The sequence below is a fragment of the Canis aureus genome, chromosome 4, assembly GCF_053574225.1.
Source record: "Canis aureus isolate CA01 chromosome 4, VMU_Caureus_v.1.0, whole genome shotgun sequence".
NCBI lineage: Eukaryota > Metazoa > Chordata > Mammalia > Carnivora > Canidae > Canis > Canis aureus.
Window position 1 is genome coordinate 28336202 of NC_135614.1, and position 22725 is coordinate 28358926.

At 37.6% G+C, this 22725-nt stretch overlaps 2 protein-coding genes across 5 annotated transcripts in view; one reads left to right on the top strand and one right to left on the bottom strand.

Moving 5' to 3' along the window:
* LRMDA (leucine rich melanocyte differentiation associated) overlaps positions 1 to 22725 on the top strand; it is a 1018367-nt gene that overhangs the window by 923576 nt on the left and 72066 nt on the right. The window lies entirely within an intron of this gene.
* Positions 8366 to 20760, bottom strand: LOC144312403 (uncharacterized). The gene is made up of 5 exons (XM_077895113.1): positions 20351 to 20760; positions 18638 to 18706; positions 17769 to 17814; positions 8652 to 9098; positions 8366 to 8535 (listed from the first exon to the last, which is right to left on the bottom strand). Exons 1-4 carry the CDS (start codon positions 20404 to 20406, stop codon positions 8967 to 8969), a joined length of 303 nt encoding a protein of 100 aa, XP_077751239.1. The 5' UTR covers positions 20407 to 20760; the 3' UTR covers positions 8366 to 8535; positions 8652 to 8966.

Below are 22725 nucleotides of genomic sequence, written 5' to 3' on the forward strand. Positions count from 1 at the left end.
TTACCTCAGGGCCTTTGCATATCTGCCACAGGCTCATCTACCTGACATTTACATGTGTTGCTATGCTACTTCACTCAGGTCTCTATGCAAAGGTTTTCTTATCAGAAATACTGTTCCTGACTATCCTATTTCAGATAGCACCCCTAAATATCTTCACTCTGCCACCACTTTTACCTTTTCATATGACATTTTCTTCCCTTACTAGAATGGAAACTTCCTAAAAGCAGGGATTTCGACTCTATTATTCATTACTATGCCTCAGTACCTGGAATAGTGTAGAGGCTCCATAAAAATCAGTTGAATAATTGAGGGGAAAATCTCTATTACTTAGGACGAGAGTTCTTTAGATATTTTTTTTTATGTCAAGATTGCTTACTTTTCTATATTTAACTTCTTCTTAAAGTGTTGTGGCCATATCTGTGTGTTTCCCACAAAGTTGTTCTATTAGTTTAAGCTTATAACTAGCAATTCCAAAATCTGAGGAGGTTGACATGACAAAAGTCATATGCCAAGCCTGCTGTGTCTTCTGTGACTCTCCAGGTACCTGCCATCCATATGTGACCCACAGACCCAGGCTATTTTCATCTCAAGAAGAGTCAGCTTGGGCCTCCAGGTAGACAGCCTGCAGAAAACACAGAGCCATTTTTTTGTTTGCTCGAGAAATGACACGTTACTTCTACTCACTGCCCGTTGGCCAGACTCGTTTTGCCATTTTATTGCATTATGTCCCAGTACGTATTTCTCTTTATTACGTTCAACAGTTCGTGTGTGTCTTAAGTATGAGAAATTAGGCCTTTCTTCAGTTATGGAAAAGTTCTCCTGTATTATTTCTTTTAATTGTTTCTCAGTATTCTCTCTGAGCAGAATTCTAGAAATCTTTGGAGGTATAGGTTACAGACCCCCATACCTCTTAGTTTCTCTTTTCTTTCTCTCTCTCTCTTTTTTACCTCTTTATATCTTAGTACTGTGCCTAGAAGGATTCCTCAGTGGTGTCTTCCAATTTACCAAATTTCCCTTGAACTATAGAAACTTCTGTGTTTATTCCATCTAGAAGGTATTGAAATTCAGTTACATTGTTTCTATCCTTTAATTTCTAAGTGATTATTTTATTACTTATTTTTCTCAACCTATGTCTTCTTCATTTTGTTTAATACTTTCTTTTTTAAAAGATACTATCTATATCTTTATTTGAAGCTTATTCAGAGACTACTATGTGCATTTTTAAATTATGAAGTGTGATTTACATACAATGGTATGAGTTTCTGGTGTATATCATACTGATTTGACAATTTTATGCCTTACTCAAGGTATCTTTACTTGCATCTTTATTTGCAATAGTCAAGATATGGAAACAACTAGTGTCCATCAATAGATGAATGAATGAAGAAGATGTGGTGTATATATACAATGGAATGCTATTCAGCCACAAAATAAGAATGAAATCTTAGAGCACCTGGCTGGTATAGTTGGTTAAGTGTCTCACTCTTGATTTGTGCTCAGGTTGTGATCTCAGGGTGCTGAGATCAAGTTCGGCATTGGGCTCCATGCTCAACATGGAGCCTGCTTGATTTTCTCTCTCCCTCTTCCTCTGCTCCTACCCCCACTCTCTCTCTCTCTCTCAAATAAATAAACAAAATCTTTAAAAAAAAAAAAAGAATGAAATTTTGTCACCTGTGACAACATGGATGAACCTAGAGGGTATAATGTACATTTTTTTTTTTTTTAGGGGTTAAATCATCCTCCCATTGTTGATTTTGTTGAATTTTTTCTTGGTCTTGTTTTTCCTTACTGCCTTTGAATTTTAGTTTTTTGTCTAATCCAGAGTGGAAGTTATCTTTTAAAAAATCTTTAAGCATCTATCATACTTGACTGACTTTAAGGAGCTACCATGTGGTGCTTTGAGACTCTCAGACCAGAAACAAGTTTTATGTTAGTGGGCTGGGATTTCTGTCCCATAATGGTTGGTATTAGGGACATTGTCGATTCAGTACTTAGCAGTGTACACAAATCTGCTCTGTGTGACTTGCTTTGTTCCTTCCTGTCTCACATATACCTGGTTTAATGCAATCCACAGCCCTATCTTTCTCAGCATTTTCCCTCTAGAGGTTGGGAGACCCTACCAGATGCCAGTTTTATGCTGTGAGTCTGGCTTGTAATTCTGATTCAGAGTTTAGTTCTTGATAAATTTCCTCCTGTCTTTATCTATTTCTATACTTAGAATTCAATAGTACCATAGTTTCAACATTTGCTGCTTGTTGTTTCAGTACTTTTGTAGTGTATGGGATATTTACCTTGTATTGAGTGATAGATACAACTTGTAAGTTTTGAAAAGTCAACTAAAATTGCTTTTTTTGTGGTATTTTGAGGAAGAGGTTTTGAATATGTAAATTCACAGTGCCATCTTGGCAAGATATCCTTTTATTTAATTTTAAAAAAATTATTTTGATTGCAGAAGAATTCATGCTTATTATCATAGTTTTGGAAACTATAGAAAAGTGTCTAGAAAATATTTAAGTTACAACCACACAGAAGTAATTATAGTTAACATTTCAGTGTGTTGTCTATCTATGTTTTGCTTTTCACTAAATGGGATTCACACTGTATATTTAGTTTTATATCATTCTCCCTTATTCCAGACATTATAGGGTGGATTTGCCATGTCATTAAATAATCGTCAAAAGCAATTTTTAACAGCTCCTTAATGTCCCAACATATGGAGGTACTATAAAAACATAAATCATCAAAAATGTTAATATCTCTCATAGCATAAATTAACATGTAATTACCAAGTAAAAGTATGAATATTTTTAAGGTATTTGATACATAGTGAAGCATTTCTATCGAAATATGGTATTTTCAGTTTTTATTACAATGGGAACATAACCATTCTCTAGCCAGTACTATGTTATTTTTCTAACTTTACCTGTTTAAGAGATGGAAAATTCTGTTTATATGTTTGTACTTTGAAAAATCCCTATATCTGTTTGTGTAGTTCTATTTTAGTTTCTACTTTAAGTTGTTTTTTTTTTTTTTTTTAATTTTAAATAGGTCTCTAAGTTTCTCTCACTTTTTAGTTTGCCAGGAGAAGCAGTTTTAATATTTTTTGCTTTTTGTAATTTCTACTTATATGTTCTTTTTTTTCCTTTAGCCTCTTATTGTGTGTATTCTTTTACTTTATGTCTCCTTTGGCTGATTGCTTAATTCATTTTAGTTATCTCCTGTTTATTCACAGCCTTACATGCTTTATTACTGCTATGGCTGTATTCTGTAAGCTTTGACATGAATATACTTATTTTCATTATTTCCAAAGTAGGTTGCAGTTATAATTTTATTTACTCTTTGGTCCAATTATTTTAGGAAATTTCCAATTTTATTTCAATTTTGCTAGAATTTTTCATTGTATTTCTAGTTTTATCACATTAATGTTTCAGAATATTTTTCCTTTAAATTCTTATCAAAGATATTGAGCAAATGATCAAATTTTAAATGTCCCATGGATGTTAGAGCCTATATTTTCTTTTTGAAGAGTATACAGATATGTGTGTGTATGTAAGTTTATATAGTTAGTCACATTTATATTATTCAAAGGTTTCATTCTTTTTAATATTCATTTAACCTATCATAGGCTGACTGATGTTTCTCAATTCATTGTTTCTGGTACTTTTTGGAGTATTTATTTTGGTGTTTGATGATTATATCATCTACCACATAAGTTATGTGTCCATTTTATCTTTTTTCTTCCCGGGCTATTGCTTCCTGCTTGAGTGTTGCTATTAAGTCTTGCCTTCTGCAAGACTTTTCCATATAACATCATTTCAATTTTATTCATTTTTTAAACTTTATTTAAATGTCTTTAGTGATCTTCATATATTTTATTTTCTAACAAATTATTATGAAAACTTATGGTGTTTAAATCTATTGCTGTAATAAATGTTTTAGCTGATTTTTATCACCTTTTCTAATGTTTTCTTGTTTTTTTTTTTCCTTTTTATTCTAGAGTTTGTTTTAATATTATGTAGAGGTTTGTAAGATTGAAATCCTTTCATTTATTTTACTGGTGGTGATTCTTTTGTTTATCAAATGCATATTAAAACTATATTTGTCTATCCAATTCAAGAACAAATTCCTAATGAGGAATTTAAATTATCTGGCCTTCACCTGATATCCTCCTTTTCTGTATTTATCAGTTACTTCTTTTATCAGGCATTATGATATCAACATTTTATCATGAAGTTCTGATTTGTTTGCATATACAACATCTTTTCAGACTTAGACTTTAATTGTGTGCCCATGTGACAATTCATCGTATTTGATCCTAAAAATTAATTGGTTTCAAGGTTCTTTGCCATTTCCTTTATACTTTAAGTGTTATAGTCTTGAGTTCTTGATTTCTCTTTATCAGTTGACAGGTATTCATATTTTTGTGCTTTCTCAGGAAGGGAACATGAATGATTTATCTTTCATGATTTTAAGCTTAGCAAAATGTCTTTCTGCCAACTTTTCACATGAACAACCTGGATATAAACCTCTCAGGTAACGAACTTTTCCAGTCACTACTCTGTACAAATTGTTTCATTGTCTTTTGACATTTGATTTTTCAAAGAAGGGTGAGGTTGCCTTATTTTTGCTACTCTAGGGATAAGCTTTTATTCCTATTTTGATTTTTATAAGATTTTAAATTAGCCATTGAAATTAAAATAAAATGAAACTGCCTTGATATTTCTGGTCATTTAAAAATGTATTTTATTTGGTTCTTCCTAAGCCCTTTTACTCATAAATTTTTATATTACATCTTTGATGATAAATTCTCTGTTGTTTGGATTTCCGGCTCAGTAACACCTCTCTTTACTTAGATCTAAATTGTCTTCCATGTCTTTCATCTTCTCTTTATTTCTTTTTCCCCTATAAATATTAGGAAATATTTTCAAGATTTTTTTCAACGTTATTCACTTAATTTTTTACAGTGTCACTTCTGTTTTACTGCCTCTGATACAGATTATCATTTTACCACTGTGTTTTATGTTTCCTTCGCTATTTTCTTAATTCAGCTAGCTTCCTTATCATGCCCATGTTCATTTGAGAACAAGCTATCTTTTGACACTCTGATCCTTTTTAACAGAGTGAGTGTTTTTAAAATATATTATTGAAGATAGCAAATGAGTGTGTTCTAAATCTTTTTTTTTCAAGATCAGTAGGGAAGATTTCCTGCTATTATTATCTTTTTTTTTATAGACTCCATAGTGGCAGATGTATATATATGTTTCTATATACTTATCTTTGAATAGGACTAGTTCTAGCCTAGTACCAACAGGTAGGCTTTGTGGATTGGTCTTTGCTTCTGTCTCACTCTAATTTGGTAGGAGTCTAGTCTTGAAGTATGAAGTCATGCCACTTAATTTGGGATGTTGAGGAGGAAGCATTTCTCTTTGTGAATCTTCTGAATTGAGTTTTATATACTTTCATTGACTACTGAATATTTTGAATAAGCTAGACTATCAAATAAACTTTTCAGTTTTTCTTCAAACAGTGCTACATGCAGACTATGTTCATTAATGGATGTTTCTCAAAGTACTCGGTCCTATCCTATTGTAAAGCTTTTCTGCAGAGGGATAATCTATCTTCAAAATCTACCCCTACTTTCTTTATTGTTTGACTAACAGGGTGTAATATGGATGGTTATAGAGAAGGAAACTGAAGAGATTGGAAACACAGATTAGTATTCTAGCCCTATACAGCTCAAAGGCCACTTATCAGATGGATCATCAAAGTGGTGATAGAGTGGGTGGTACCTTATGACATAGCTTAATCCAACTGGTTTTTTTAATGTCCTACATTCCTATTCCACCTCTTCAACTATATATATATACATATATATATATATATATAGTTGAAGAGGTGGAATATATATATATATATATATATATATATATATATATATATATATATAGTTGAAGAAGTGGAATATATATATATAAAGTGTGGAGTAGAATTCAGTTTGGATACAGAATATAATAAATGGTAAGAAGCCCTGAGGTTCTGGGTCAGAACCTCAAGGTCATTTGCTTTAGAGGGGATGTGGGAGGTCATAGGTGCCCCAGACGACTTAATTCTTTTTTAAACAAAAGAAGTAATTACCAGCCTGCTTCTGCTGCCCCCAGAATGTTTGAAAGTCACTGAAATATTATGAAGTTAGGAGTTATCTACTCCAACTCCTTTAGTAGGAAGATAATGTGAAATGTAAGATGAGCACTGAAAGACAAAAGATACCAGGCACATAAAGATGAGATCAGAGAGCATAAAAGGCAGGAGAGCTGGCTCAGAGGTGTTAAGTGGAGGATCTAAAAGGAAGCCAATGTAGTTGGAATGTAGCAGGCTAGCAGGAAAATGGTGCGAAACCAGAATGGAGAGAGATGCAGGTCCAGAAAAAAAAAAAAAAAAAAGATTAACAAAAAAAATGATAGTAAGGAGTTTTTATTTAATTAAAATTTTATAAGAAGGCCCAGGGACAAGGGGCATTTAAACAGGTAAGAAACATAATCTGATGAGTTAGCAACAAAGGTTTCATGTTTTGGTTCACTTATTCACCCATTCATTTATTCATTCATATTCTCTTTCATTCATTCAAACACACATTTATCACATAGCCACTAGGATTTAGGTATTCTGATGGGGTTATATCTTAGGATTCCCAATTCCTAGTACAGGAGTATTTCCATCATACCATGTAACTTCTCTACTCATCAGTGTGCTTTGTCTGAGGGTTTGCACTTTTATATATTTGAATCACTCATTCTTTACAGTGCCTGGTTTATGGTGATCTCTGAATAAAATGGTAAGTAAAGATATCAGTAATAATAATAATGATAATTAACATTCCATTACACACATTTAAAAGTCTCTGGAGTAGGGAAGGAATATTTCTAAAAACAACAACAACAACAACAACAACAACAACAACAACAACAAAACACAGTTAAAAGATAGTCATCATTAGTGACCAGGCTTCCCCACTGGTCAGAAACCCATAATGTCTTTGTAGGACTGATTGGTCAGTTGGATGCACTGAATTTTTCATTCAGGTTAAATCAGCTACCTTTTCTATACATAGATTTGTTGGGCCTTTGCCACATCAGACTTGGTCATGCTGACATGGAATAGTCAAGACTTGTCTCTTTAATTGTCAACTAAAGAGTTCCTTGTATATGTTTAGTGAAGTCTCATGGCTGAAATATACACAAATTCAAAGAGCACTCCAAGCCCTCCACCCCTGTTGTGGCTTTCACAACATACACAGCCTTCTTCTAACATATATTCCCAAGATTTCCAACAGTGGAACATCTGTTTTACTTTGAGGTAGCTATGATAAGCATCTGCTTAGAGGAATGATTTGAACAAAACCAGGGCACATTTGTTTGCCATGTTATGGATTATCTGGTCTTACATTGTTTATGAATAAATCATACAGGATGGATAAACTGGTAACCACAACAGCATGTTTTATACCACGTTTAAAACATAAATTTATGCATTTGTAATTTTTTTTCCTGTAGAAACTAAAAAAAAATTATGTTTTAAATAGAAGATAACATGGATTTTGACTATAGCTCAGCAGTTGGGTACACAGATTCCAGGAATTCCTTTAGTAAATTAGAATCCAACTGGCTGATTGAGGGTCCTAGTGTTCACAACTGACATTAAATGCATTAAGTGTAAGTGAGTCAAAGATAAAAATACAGTATTGTATGATAAAAAGGTAACACAATTCCACATTTGTATAATACTTAACATTTTCTCCTCAAAGCTCATTTTAAAAATAAGAAATGTAACGAAGGTTCACAAAGGTTCAGGGACTTCTTGAAGTCACACAGGCAATTAGTAACAATCTGAATTGAGAATCACATCTTCCTATTTATATTCTACTATTCTTGGCTTACACAACAACTGCTTCATTAAGAAGTTATTTTGAAACCATATTCAGGGGCTGTTAATGACATTTAGTATAAAGCTAAATCCATAATATCCATTTTGAATTGTTTTATTTGGTATAATAACAATTCTTAGGATGAAGCAGGTGTAAGATGGAGGAGAAAGATATACAAAAGATTGGTGTTTGGGTTATTGCATTAAGAAATCTGACCTCCATTGGCTGACTGAATGGCAAAATCATTCTATAGAAGAGTCATTCGTTATGGTGCTTCCATTGTTAAAGAAGCAGTGTCTTTACTATGTATTTTCCTGTTGTTGAACACAGATGCCCAGAAAGGATAGACTTTGGTCACGCTGAGGCTGCATTATTGTTTGTACCAACCTGGCCATCCTAAATCAGGCAAACAAACTGAAAACTAGAAATAGCAAACAATCATTTAAAAAACTCACATGTGGGATCCCTGGGTGGCGCCGCGGTTTGGCGCCTGCCTTTGGCCCAGGGCGCGATCCTGGAGACCCCGGATCGAATCCCACGTCGGGCTCTCGGTGCATGGAGCCTGCTTCTCCCTCTGCCTGTGTCTCTGCCTCTCTCTCTCTCTCCCTCTGTTACTATCATAAATAAATAAAAATTTAAAAAAAAAATAAAATAAAATAAATAAATAAAAAAATAAAAAACTCACATGTCCCTTTAAGCAGAAAGAAAAAAAAAATGACTCAGGACTCACCCTAGGACTTTAGGGTGATTTTGGTCTGCATTCACTCAGCTAGAGGAAAGCTGTTCTCATCTCCCATGACTTTGGCTTCTCTTTCATTTGTATTTTCCATTTCCTTTCCCTGGGCCAGATGTGTGGATTTCCTCGCTGTGCCCAGTGACAGAGTAGACTTTTGTAGAAACTGCCAGGGCTATTTGTAATCTCCTGGCTTTGCAGAGATCTCAGATGCTGAGAAGAACAAATTCTGATGTTTCACAGCCACAGGAGGAGGGGTCGAGATGTTGAGAGAAGGACAATTTGGGTGGAGTTTTCACATGTGTTTCTCCTTCATGGAGAATCCAGGGTGGGGATCTGGTATAGCTGAAGCCAAGTTGTATTTCTGCCCTCTTTTTCCTTTGTGGCTTGGGAGAGCAGCCATGAGGAGTGCACAGTTTTAGCTTGGACCATGACTTCTTCATCCTACAATGCCAGGGTTGGAAAAGCTAGTAAAGGTCATGTTGCCCACCCTCCCATCAAAATCAATTTTATTTTTTTAAAGACTTATTTATTTATTTTAGAAAGACAGGGAAAGAGGGGGTGGGTGGAAAGAGAGAGAGAGAGAGAGAGAGAGAGAGAATCTCAGACTCTGCACTGAGCACAGAGCTCCATACAGGGCTCAATCCCAAGACCCTGAGGTCATGACCTTAGCTGATACCAAGAGTCAGTCACTTAACTGACTGGGCCACCTAGATGCCCCACATCAAAATCAATTTTAGATGAAGTCTGCAGAAGAGAGGAAGAGTGATTTTGTTCATACAAAAATTATTTTCCTGGAATCTAAAACTGCTTGTTGCCCTTTGATACATCTGTGACCATCCAGAATTGATGAAGAATGTAGAGCTGAGGTAAGGGATGGTGTCAAAGGACATCAGTTCAGCTTCTCATCCCTTGGTTATCAGTGAAAAGAAGAAGATATACTGGTGATATTGAATTGGTATGAAGTTCTGATGGCCTTAAAATACTGTTTAACCCAAGGACCATTACTGATGAATCTCATAATCTGCTAGTCACTGCTTCCTTACAAAGTGCCAAGATAAATGTATGCACAGAGACTGAAACAATATGGAATAAGACTTTAATACTAGCCAGAGGCTTTAGGAACATGCCCCAATAAAAACTTTTAGCATGGGCTAGTATAGATTCCATAGAAGACTCCTTTATCTTTGTCATTGTAGGTCAATGTAAGGATCTCTGCTAGAATAAAAGGAAGCTAAAAGGTCTAATCTCTATATATCTACTCCAAATTCAAAATTAGTTTGTAAATCTTAAAACTGTGCTGTGATAAAAGGCCTCATACACCACATAGTATCAGATGAAAGCACAAAAATGTGAGTATGTAATCCATTGTGAGGTGCGAGTCCACCGAGGATGAGAGGGCAGGCCTATCTTCTGGGACCATCTTACGTAGATATGTGGGAGAGGAGAAAGCCTCTGAAGAGTAGAAAGAAATGTCCCAAGTGATGTATCTTGTTACTGTGGCTGTGCAGAAGAGTATGGTAGAAACGAATTTAGAAGGACCACATTTACTTGTATGACCCAGTGACTCCAGCTGCATGCACTGTACTGAAGGAAAGGTTTCCTAACCTGGACAATCATGCTAATATTTCTCCTCTTTCTCCTTCAGGTAGAAGTTGAAGGGGTTGAGAAAGGGTATGAGTGTTTCTTAGAGACTGCACCCTTACACAGCATCCCTACCCAAGAATAGCCATCCAGTCTCCATGTTGCTCCTGATGCCATTTTACATAGGGGACGATAGTCAGATTCAGTCCCAGTTTTATGATTTGGGTGTGGATTGAACTTCTACAGTGGGATGTGTTGAGGCTATTTTCCTATTTTTACTTAACCCATTACATATATTCTGTAAGAGAGCATATCACAGCACACTGCCTCACTCTACAGTTTTATCACGGAGACCAAAGAGCATGCTCAGGATATGCCAGCTTCTCAGAGGAAGGAGAGGGCAGTCTCTGAGTTGGAGCTTTCCCACTGCTATAGAAGCAATCATAGGGAATACGTGATGTAGCACCAGAGCCAGCTACTCAGATGTTCACTGAAAAGATATGTTAGCTTAGGCCAAGGGCTACGTAAAATGTCTATACCCTTTTGAGAAGAGAGTTGCTTTGAGGTGAGGTAAGATAGGTACTTGAAAAAATACTCAGTTTTTGTGCACAGTGAAGACCAAGGAGGAGGCCTTTTGAGAAAGTTATAGTCATACCAAAAAGGCAACAGTTTAGATTAGAATTTGAAATCTTGCTACTAAATAAAAAGCAGTGACCTGGTATACCCAACCTATTTTTCCACCTTCCCATTGTTAAGAGACTTTTTTCTAGCTCCTCACCACCTTCTTCCCTTCTTTTTGATTTTTTAGTTGTCTGAAATATTAATCCTGCAAAACTGAACTTAGGTGAGATTGTTTCTGTTTTGATCCCTGCCTTTAATTTATTGAAGGACACAAAGGTTGAGTTTAAGGTATGAAGTTGAGTTGTTCTTTAAATTGTGTTCTTAGCCATAACACCGACCTTGCACATTTTCTGCAGTTTCCTGGATGTCTGGGGATGGTCAGTCACATTTCATTGTCTCCAAGAACCATCATGGCCTTGTCTTGGCGTTCATGCAGGCTTCTCTTCACTATAGACCAAGATAGTACTTAATGTCGATCTCCCCATGGGAGGCAGCTTTCAGAGTTTGGTGTTGACATTTCAAAGTTTAATCCTTTTTCATATTCTTTTCTCTGTGTCAGCCTCAGTTCAAATCAGATACAATTGATCCTCAGTAGTACAGTTGATTCCATATTTGTAAATTTGCCTACTCACTAAAATTTGTTTGTAACCCCCAAATCAATATTTGCAACATGCCTTCTGGTCATTTACTGACATGCACAGAGCAACAAAAATTTTTGAATTTCCCCACACATGTGTTCCCAGCTGAGGTCACATCAGGCCATGCTTTGCCTTCCTGTTTCAGTGTTCATACTGTAAAACAAATGCCCTTTTCATGGTCTATGGAGGGCTATGCTTTTCACATTTTTGTGTTTTTGTTGGTGATTTTGAGGTTGAAAATTGCCTCCAAGTTTAGTACTGAAGTGCTGTGTAGTGTTCCTACATCAAGAAGGCTGTGACAGGGATCTCTGGGTGGTGCAGCGGTTTAGCGCCTGCCTTTGGCCCGGGGCGCGATCCCGGAGACCCGGGATCGAATCCCACGTCGGGCTCCCGGTGCATGGAGCCTGCTTCTCCCTCTGCCTGTGTCTCTGACTCTCTCTCTCTCTCTCTCACTGTGTGCCTATCATAGATAAATAATTTTTTTTTAAAAGAAGGCTGTGACATGGCTTTTGGAGGAAATACATGTGTTAGATGAGCTTTGTTCAAGCATGAACTAAAGCACTTTTGGTTGTGAGTGCAATGTTAACAAACCAACAATATATTTTAAACAGCTTTCCTTTAAACACATCACACATAAAACAAGGTTATGTACTGATTGGTTGGTGAACATCTTGAGACCAGAGGCTTTCAGGAACTCAATGTTATATTTTCCCAAAGAGCAATGGCTTGGTATATGCAGCAACTTTACAATAAGTAACTACCTTACATAATAAGAAATGACTGTGATTGTTTAGCAAGTGTTTGCTGTAATGATAAAAATAAATATTATTGACCCAGCATGCCAGGTAATGATGTAACATTAAAGGTACTGTGTCAGCCACAAGTCATAGTAAGGGACTATGAGGTCTCTCCCCTAGCCCAGAACTTTTCTAACAAACCAGAGAGAGAGATGCATCACTTTCTGGGCCATTTCACTTGGATCATAGCTTATTTTCTTTCACACCCCTAGTGCTTTCCCAAAAAATGGCTGTTTAATTTTTCTAAAAATTGACCCTACAGTTATATGTATATTTGCAATCTGAGGAGCGAGGGAGAGGAACCACCTACTCTTCAAGACAAGGGTGGGTTGTTGAATTTTATGCTATATCTTGACATTGCAATAAATCTCTGAACCTACACCAGCCTGCACTGGATATTTAATACTATTTTTAGTTTCAATACTAATCAATCATAGAAGAATGTGCTGTTATTTTTTAGTTACATGTAAATGTTTAGAAGAATAAAAACAGCATATTCGTAGTTTATGCACAGACAAGTTTATTGATAATTTTGTCAAATTCTGTGTGTCCATTGATGTGGCCATTACAACTGCTGAGACTGTGGAATAAACCTGACATGACGTTTATATTTCCTGGCAGTTTTACCTGGAGATAGATGGGATATAGGGAACCTTGAGCTCTGTCTTTTGGACACAGTTTGGAAGTCTCCTCAGCCCACTGTACTGTAGAATCACTCATGTTAGAGACCCAGCTGCTGGGAAGCCACATAAATCCTGATTGTGAAACTTCTTTGGCTATAGTTTCATTTTGGGTTGTTTTGTTGTGTTTTTTAAAAGGAGGTTAGTAGTAGGCACTTTATGAAACTTTCAAAATGTATTAATATCACATTTGGCACTTAGTGCACAGATACCAGCAAGGCCACTTTCCTCAGCCTGCTAAGCCTACTAACCTAGATGGAAACTTTTCAGCTTCTCCTCTTTTAATTGTGAATCCCAAGCGTCAAGACAGAATAGCAATAAGAAATCAGTAAAATGTGAAGGTTTTCTCAGGCCCCTACTAAGAGCCTAACCAGATGCACATTTCTTATTCCTTTTGGTAAATAGATTCAGGTTTGGTATGATTCAGCGAACTAAAAAATATCCCCTGCTCAGAGCTCGTCTCTGCCTGCTAATTGCATGAAGCTTAACAGATCCTCCTCATACAACACCAAATAAGGGCTGGCTGGAAATCAAAACCGCTTTGCCAGGCACTTTGGATTTTCCAAAGGCACTGTAATGTTCCTAGAGATGTTGATTAATGGAAATGGGGAGCTGTGTGGACTGGGGGTAAGCCCCACAGAGTGATAGCCTGGTGCCAGTATTTATTATTTTTGACTCCAGCTTTGGAATGCTTTCCCCTCTCCTCCCTGAAAGAACTTCCTCCATCACATGGGGCTGATAATGGGGGTGAGGTTCAATACCTCATAGAGAAATGCAAAAGGGAAACACAGAATGTTAATAAGCCCAGGATTTTGCCCTCTGTTCTGTATTGCTCTGCCCCAAAATACAAAACCTAATTAGTGCTTCCAGAGAAGCGTTAAATGGATTTCATGCTGCTTAATAAATTCTTTACGTGCTTTGGTACCACTACAGAATGTGTGGTTGAGTGGGGGTAGGAATCAGGAGAAGACATGATTGCTGTTAATGCTTCTGCCAATGCTGTTCCCTTTCAGGTGAGCACCAGGGATGTGCGTTTCTTACTTAGATGCTTCTTTTTCACCCAAGTTTTCTTCTCTTTGGCTCTCCTATCATTTTCCTGGGCTTTTTCCAAGGGCTTATCTCACAGTTGTTCCCACCCTGAACAATCAGTAATTGCTAGTGACTGATGTACACTGAGTACCCACTGTGTAGTGAGCACAGAATGGGACACAGGAATTAGAAGTTATGATCTTTTCCACTAGGGAACTTATACTTTTTTGAGGAGGGTGTGGGAGACAGACGCACAATGCCTGATTTGCAGAGTAGAGTCTTTGACATTCAAAGTCCTCCATAATTTGTCCCTTGGTTACTTGTCTGTGACATGGATCTTCTCTAGGAGACTGGTCTTTGTTGTTTTCTACATTAGTGGTTGCCACTGCTACACAGTGGGATCATTTGGAGAGCTTTTAAAAAATAGCAATGTTCAAGCTGTACCCTCTGTCAGTGCTTGGAGAACTTAGCTTCATCAGAATCATGTAGAGGACATGTTAAAGCACACATCCCTTGGCTCTACTCCCAGAGTTTCTGAGTCAGTAGGTCCAGGACTTGAAAATGTGTATTCCCAAAAGTTATTGCTAATACCGCTGGTCCAAAATCATAGTTGAGGATATTTGCCCCTTGTCAATGAAGTCAGAATCTCTCTGACTTTAGCACTTTCATAAATTCTGATAGTTCTGTTGTGTCACCAAGATTGAGATCCATGTTGTCCACATTCTTTGCTAATGAATGCAGATTGTAGAGGGAGATTATCTTCCATGATGAATTTCTTTAGATGTTTCCTGAGATTTGGTCTTTTTTTTCCAACTAGACAGTTAAAGTCTTGATGGCAGGCATTATCTTCTACTCTTCTTGAATCTCCCAGGACATCTGACATGAGGTAGACACACAGTGTAATTTGAATGATGTTAACCAACCAAGCAAATATGGTAGGATAGATGGGAGGAGTTGGGGGTATCACAACACTTCTGGTCTCTCCATTCTCCAAAATCCAGTAGGAAGTCCTTTCCTCTACCGGTAGACCCATAAGTTCATTGCAGGGCTACCTTCTTTCCACTTCTCTTTCCTCCCACTGGGGAGGGCACATTTTTAATGTTTACTTTTAGAGAAACCAACTGCAGAGAGTACGGTATTCATAGTCATAAAGCCTGTATTCCTGATATTTCCTTATATGATCTTGGGGAGAGTAGTTAATAATTTAAAACTTCCGTTTACTCATTTATTAAACAGGCTTAAGAATGTCTTCATGTACTTCTGAGAATTAAATGAGTTTGTGCTTAAATAAGTTCTAAGCATAATAGAAAATACAAAAAGGCACAGTCGGCCTTTTGTTTATAGATATCATAGCAAATATACCTTTTCCTGGAAAGAGTTGTGTTGCTCATGGATTCTTTAGAACAGCAAGCAGAGCTTGCATTTGAGCTTCACCCCATCATCCCAGTGTGTGGTTTGCAAGTAGTTAGGCCTTTCCATTATTAACCAAGACTTTGGGGAATATAAAATATCTTGTAACCCCATTATTAATATGGAGAGAAGCCCCTACTGAACTTCACTACCACTGAACTCCTTAGAAACATCAGTTCTGCATTCCCATATCTTATTTCTCAGTCAGGAAGCAGGCTGTGAGCACTGAGATTTCAACACCTACCTGATGGTATCTTCAGTACTTTGTTTCCAGAATGATCCATATGAAATAAAGAGCCTGGTATCATAATTACTAGTTTTCAGCAAATGTTCTTCCCTACAGATAAGCATGCCTTAATTCTAGAACTGTGCTTAAGAAAGCAACAAGGTGGCAGAGTTGTGAAATAAAGTCCCTGATAGGAGAGCGAAATGGTCAACCAGGAGGGCTACAAATCCTCATCAAGCTATGAAGAGAGGCCCCTACTCAGAGAAGTGCTCTCTATTGAGAGCTTTTGTGCTACTCAAAGTGTGGTTCTCACAGGATCCTTGGGAGGCTCTTATAAGAATGCAGACTCTCAGGCAACCCTAAGCCTCCTGAACTAGAATCTGCATTTTTTCAAGAGTCCCAAATGATTTATAAGCACATTAAAATTCCAGGACAAAGAGGAGTCTCTTACAACTGCACAGAGAATTAAAAGACTTGATATTATTTTAGTTCCAGCTGCACCTCAGTATTTGTATATGAAGGGAAAAAAAAAGAGTACAATCAGTCCCTTTTTTCCAATTGATAGAAGTAGGTAGTAAAAGGATACCAGCAAAAAGGGTCTAGAGCCTCAGTGGCCAGTGGTCTCTTCCTCCTTACCTACCTCCTCTTTGGCAACTTTCCCAGATGCCTATCTCACTTAAAGCTGCTTTGGGTTTAGCAGGTAGGATGCCCCAGTTATATCACCTCCAATTACTAGAAGTTGAGATTCTCCTATGGATACACAGTTCTCCTGCATCCTGCACCATCTCCTGGCATCCTGCTGCATCCTGAACCATCTCTGAGCTGAGTGGAATGGAGACTCCTCTCCCTAGACTTGCCTCTAAGACAGGCTATATTTCAGAAGTACGAGTGAGAAGAGGCCCCGTTTCTGGGCCACCAGGAAGCACTTCAGCCAGATAACAGCCCTCTCCAGTTACTCAGCGCATCCTGCCTTGGACAACTGGGAAAACACACAGGGAACAGTGGGGGTTGTTGAGCTCAGCCCATGTTCCCAATAGTGCATAATTAAAGAAAACACCTGTGTGGCTGCTAAATCACTTCCCACTGTTCCCCTGTGCAAATGCTGCGCTCAATAATCCTGCAAGTGCCTCATTCCTTCCACCCAACTGAGGCAGCACACAGAGCTGCAATGCATAAAGCTGGCAAGTTATTAGTTCAGGACCCCTTATAGGATCTCTTAAGATTGATTTGTTAACCAGTCCACTGGGCCCTTCCATCAGCCTGGCTGCAACTTGCCTGACTGCAGCCTAAGGAAGGCTCATGGATGAGGAGTGGACTTCCTCTCTCCAAGTATCCTTGTTTGGTCAGCACATCTCTGTGTTCAAAGCAGGCTCATGGAAGAGCCCTGAAGCTATAGGAGCCAGAAATCCTTAGAGCACAACTGAAATACTGTAACTGTGGGCTGGATGCTGCCCCGGGGGAATACAGCCAACAACAGTGAAATGAGATGTGAGTGGGACCTATGGGTTTTGTTGGAAATGCAGGAAAGGGAAATGATAGTAAATCAAAAGTCAAGGCTATCATTCTGAAAGGGCCTCTTCCTGCTGCTGAAGTTTATGGGGTGCTTTGGTTACCACCAGGATCTTGTGGGGCCCCAGCTGCCCAGAGCAGAGGAGATAGACTCCCCTCTACCAGCAGGTGGATTGGTAACAGGATTCAGTATGATGACAGGCCAGTTTTGTAATTTACTTCTTCCAGGACAAAGCAACTCTGCTTTCACTGCAAGCTTTAGAGTATTAGAATGGACGAGTGAATGAGCCCAAGAGACCCCATAAAGGGAATTGCTGGATGTCAGAGGGGAGGGCAGGGCTTCAAAGGAGCAGAACTGTATCCTGAGAAGAAAGGACAGCTGCATATTAACCCCACCCACTTTCTACTGTATCATTGCTTTATTCTTTTCATAGTCTTTGCCACTAACTGTAGTCACTGTGTTTATATGTTTGCCTACTTATTACATATCTTCCCAACTGGACTGTGACCTCTGCTAGAGCTAGACTTTTATCTAACTTGTACACAGCTGTATCTTCCAATGCTTGTCACCCAGCAGGTACACAATAAATGTTCTGAAGGAAGAAATGAATGTTTATTACCTGGCGACTGTTATCCTGGATAATTCTGGTTTGGCAACTTCCTGAGCTGGTTAAAAAAGAAAGATGATTTATATCATCTTTCTATTTTGAAAAATGGTAGGTAGAGGGGTTCTTTTCTTAATAGGGAAGAGAACACACAAAGTAATTTAAGGCCATTTTCTGCTTTGGCAAAGAAGTTACGTGGACCCTTTTTTTCTCTCAGTCTCTCAACACTCTTGGAAAATGTACCTTGAGTGTCCTAGCATAAAGTTCTTAAACATGTATTAAGCAATGTATGCCTGCACTCTCCTAAGAGTGGGGGCTACAAGATAAGTATCAAAATGTCTTGTGCTCAAGCACTTCATAGTGTGCTGGAAAGTAATAGGCATGCAAACAGATGATGAGTCCATTTGTGTATAAGGGCTAAGATGGAGATGTGCATGTTATACTTGAGAGAAGGACTTGGAAGAAGAATGGAGGAAAAGTAATAATAGCTTCCTGGAAGAAATTATGTCCATTCTGAGTCCTAAAGGAAGAGAGAGCATGGTGTGTTGGGAACTGCAAGCATGAATATGAGTTGACATTTGGTGAGAGATTAGAGTGGCTTGGTCCCCAGTCACTATGCCCCCAACTACAAACAAAAAAAGAAAAAAAAAGAAAAGAAAAGAAAGAAAAAAGAAAAGAAAAGAAAAGAAAGAAAAGAAAAGAAAAAAGAAAAGAAAAGAAAAGAAAAGAAAAGAAAAGAAAAGAAAAGAAAAGAAAAGAAAAGCACTGTCCAGGGTGGACAGAGGTTCTCCGATGAGAGATGATGAGGGGATGTGGGTAAACTCCAGTGACAGAATGTATCCAGTGGAGACTTAACCAAGAATTATTGATTTGTGCTTACATACCTGGTGATCTTTTCAACTGCAACTTCCCACTGTTGAAGCTCATCTGTTGGGCAGTGAAAGCAGCCCTGTCTGAAACAGTTATTAAGTTAGAAATCTGAAATAAAATGAGACTTCCAAATGATACATGGGTTTCAGTTTTACACATTTCCCTCATATCTTCACTACCATAGTGGGTAATGAGGTGTGAATCTTTGTGTAGCCATATACACATGCACGCTTATGTGATCATCTCTTGGAGGACATGTGGTACAGAAAGACAATAAGATCCAAGACACAAGTTGTTTTTCACTCCTCCCAGTTTCAACATGGCTTTGTGGACATGTGGACATACAGAAGAATCAGTCAGCAGTGCAAAAGCTATACCTACAGAACTGCTACTCAAAGTCAAAGATAAGATGGCAGGATTGAGATAAATCTATATTTTGGCATACAAGAGCCCTTCCTGTCATTCAGTGCTAGGATGTTCCCATTCTTGCACTTATTAGTTGATAAGTTTATAGCACGCAACTACTATCTGTTATTATCATTTCTCAGAGACATACAAAGGGGGAAAAAAAAACAAGCCTGTCTCATCTTGGTGACCTTGAGCTAAGAATTCCAGAACACAGCATTTACAGCTGAACATCTTTTCCTGATTGCCTCTGACTTCCTATTTTTGATTTTTGAATGTGGTTGGCAGTTCTGCCTCCTGAGTAATGGACACTGTCTGTCTCCATTGTACTTCTGTGATCTCAAACGTTCAAGTGGTCAACTCTTACAATACCGGTTCTATGATACCAAGACTCTAAGCTCACCAGAAATATTTGCAGCTGTGGGCATATGAGCTTGCCAAAATAAAATATTCATTAAGGGCTGCCATAGAGGCTTTCTGGTTCCCTTGTGAGTTGAGTTGATATTTTAAGACCTGAGGGTATAATTTTCTTTAACTACTTTACTGCAGTCCTTGCAGCCATCATCGCTGCCCTAATGGATATAGGAGCCACCATTTGTTCACCCAAGACACTTGATGTAGTAGGTTTAATCAACCAAATGATAATTTGGTCATAACTTGATATAACTGTTTTAAATGGAGATAAGATAAGGGTATGTCCAAAATAGCCTGGGATCCCATCTTTGAGGGCCTGTGTCTTAGGACCACTTCTGAGTATTGGCATACCAGCTATTTTGATAGAGAGCATTTAAGATATGGATTGGTTAAACAGTGTAATAGCTTGCTACAGTTGCTTTAACAAATACCAAAGACATGATCACTTAAACAACAAACATTTATTTTCTCACAGTCCTGGAGGCTAAAAGTCCAAGATCAAAGATACCAGCAGGGTTGGTTTCTTCTGAGATCTTTCTCTTTGGCTTGTCGATGGCTGCCTTCTTGCTATGTGCTTACATGGTTACCTCTAGGTCAGTGTGTTTGTGTCCTAATCTTGTCTTATTAGGAGACCAGCCATATTGAAAGAAGGCCTACCCATTTGACCTAATTGTATCTTAATTACCTCTTTAAAGATGCTATCTGTAAACACAACAGTATTCTAGTTCCTGAGGGTTAGGACTTTAATGTATCAATGGGGTAGTACACAATTCAGCTCATAGCACAAAAATATTGGGGGTACTAAAAAGGTGAGGAACATTGAAACAACAGAGATAGTAACTGTAAGAAGCAACTACCCTACCCTTAGGGCTAGAAGAATAAAAGAAAGAGATTAGAGTTAAAAGAACCTGGAATTTTGGATATGGAGCCTTGCAGAACTGAGATCCAGACCTCTGAGGAACATGTCTCATGCTCGTGGCTGGTGCTGGCATCTATGATAGAGGCACGATGAGAATGGTATTTGGGAGCATGGGAAAAAGTGGAAGGAACATGTCCTTTCCTTTCCCTCAGCCTGCCAATCTTGCTTTAGTATCCTCCATAGGTAAAACCTATCAGGTGTCCCCTGGTAAAGAAGAAATGTAACCTGCAATTCACAGCCCCAGCATTATAAGGCATATTGAAAGATAGATTTGGGCTGAGAGACAATAACTTAATAATCAGTATAAATTCCTTCAAGTTCTTTTTAAAAGTCCTATCTTGTTCTATAGCCTTACTTTCGTTACTTAGCAACATATGAAAAAAATCTCCAATGTCCATACTCTTCTAGAGCATTCTAATGGCTGCATAATGTATTCCATCATAGGGATGTACCATAATTTACTTAACCAAGTTCCTATTCTTAGCTATTATATCTTTTAAAATTCAGTTGGTCTTAAAAACAGGAGTTCAGCCTGCTAAATCTAAGCACATATCTTTAAATAATCCCTTAGGATGAATTTTTAGAAGTCCCAAAATATGAATATTTTGTAAGGTATAAAATTACTTTTTCTAAGTTACAGAAAAACCCCCATGAAACATGTATAGTTCCTTCTGTTCTGTAATATAACAGGGAGAGATTATACTGTTCTAAAACATATTGTCCTAAAACCCAGGGGAGGGTTTAAATAGTATCCAGTAAATGTTAGCAATAAGAACAGAGATATAATTATTTCAGGGTAAAACAGAACCTTCCCTTTAAGGGAGCATTTAAAGGTGAGGGGAATATTAATAGTAGCATTTGGCTCAGTTGATGGAGACGCCATGTTGTTATTACTGATTTTAATGCAATTGCATTCTTAGCAGAACTAATTTTGTAAAGCATTTCCCTAAATAATACAATTTTACTTGGTGCTATGTTTGGACAAAGGAGCAGGAAGCCTTTGTATCAGTATTTATGAAGTGTAGCCTTGTAGGAATTACAATGGCCAGAGGACATTGCCCTAAATCAAGAATGATGGCTGTGTTTTTTATTCCCTTTTAGATTCTGAATTTTAGCATTTGTAATTGAAAATCCATATCATAAAATATTGGCCTGTGGTGATTTTATTTTTCTCCTGGAATGTCCTGATTATCTGAAGTATGACTTGCTTGGTCCTCTGTGGAAGATAAAAGTCTGGATGGTACTGAGTCAGTTGCCTGAAGCTCACCTTCCTGTCAGGGACTTGGTGTGCAAGTTTAGGTGCTACCTTCAGAAAATCTGAGTCCAAGTCTTTCCTGGCTCCCTGAGGACAATTCTGAGAAAGTCACTACCCTTTGTGCTGGTTTCCTGGTGCTGGGGTATGCTCAGTTTTATAAGACTAAATAAATTGATAAATTCAGCTGATTCAGAGCGTTTACATAATCTTTCCAATGTCAACAGTCATTTAAATTATCCTAACTTTATACTGAATCTCCAAAATCCAATTACTAGCTAATAATAATTGTCAGTTTTACTTTAAACCTTTAATGATAGGTCACAAGGGATGTGTAGCAGCAGGATTAAATCGCTGTAGACTGTAGCTGTGCCCAGCCTTAAATTACTCGCCTCTTATCTCTGGCTAACAGAGCCACTATATGTTTTGTCACCATTTTTGCTAAATAGAATAAATGTCACCAAAATTAATTTCATCTCCCTTAAATTAGCTTCTTAGTGTGATTTCTCACTTCAGTCAAAATTTATTTCTTCAAGAATTTAATTTCCTTCTTCATCTCTTTTATTTGAGACAGACTGTTCCAGAGCAAATGTCTTTTAATCACTGGCTAGTAAGTTTTGAGGCTTCCTCTTCATTAATAATTGCTGACCCTTTAAGGGGAGTGTTGGAGGATATTTCTGTTTTATTTAAACCATTGTATGCTTTAAGTAGAGTAGCCAGGGATCTTTCTGAACAGATGCAGAGAAAATTCTGAACCTTGCATAGACCAGGAAAGATAATGTTACCACAAAGAAAATCTTTTTCACATGAGGGATGATTCAGGAGGGAGTTTGTAATTAGGTAGATTAGTTGCGTTTACTACTTTTTAATCATTTTCAGGTATATAGCTCTGACTATAGTTATCCTTTAAGAAAGGCATATGTTTGGAAAAACTGGAGGGATTTTAAAGTTATACTTCTTCTCATAGAACATGAGAAAAACACAGAAGGGTCACCTAACTCTGAAATGTATCCAGAAGACAGGATAAGAGCCCCATAACAAATTCTCTTTGCTCATCAATGAAATCCCAAGATGTCAAAAGAGTGGGAGGAGAGATGGTTTTTATAAAAAAG

Excerpts from the sequence above, each read along its gene's own strand:
- LOC144312403 (XM_077895113.1), bottom strand. The coding sequence starts at position 20,406 with ATGTTCCTCAGAGGTCTGGATCTCAGTTCTGCAAGGCTCCATATCCAA. Across the intron at positions 17,815-18,637 it reads GCAGTTGAAAAGATCACCAG|CTCAGGAAGTTGCCAAACCA; the intron begins GTATGTAAGCAC and ends TTTTTTAACCAG. Across the intron at positions 9,099-17,768 it reads TCCAGGATAACAGTCGCCAG|GATGAAGAAGTCATGGTCCA; the intron begins GTAATAAACATT and ends CTGGCATTGTAG.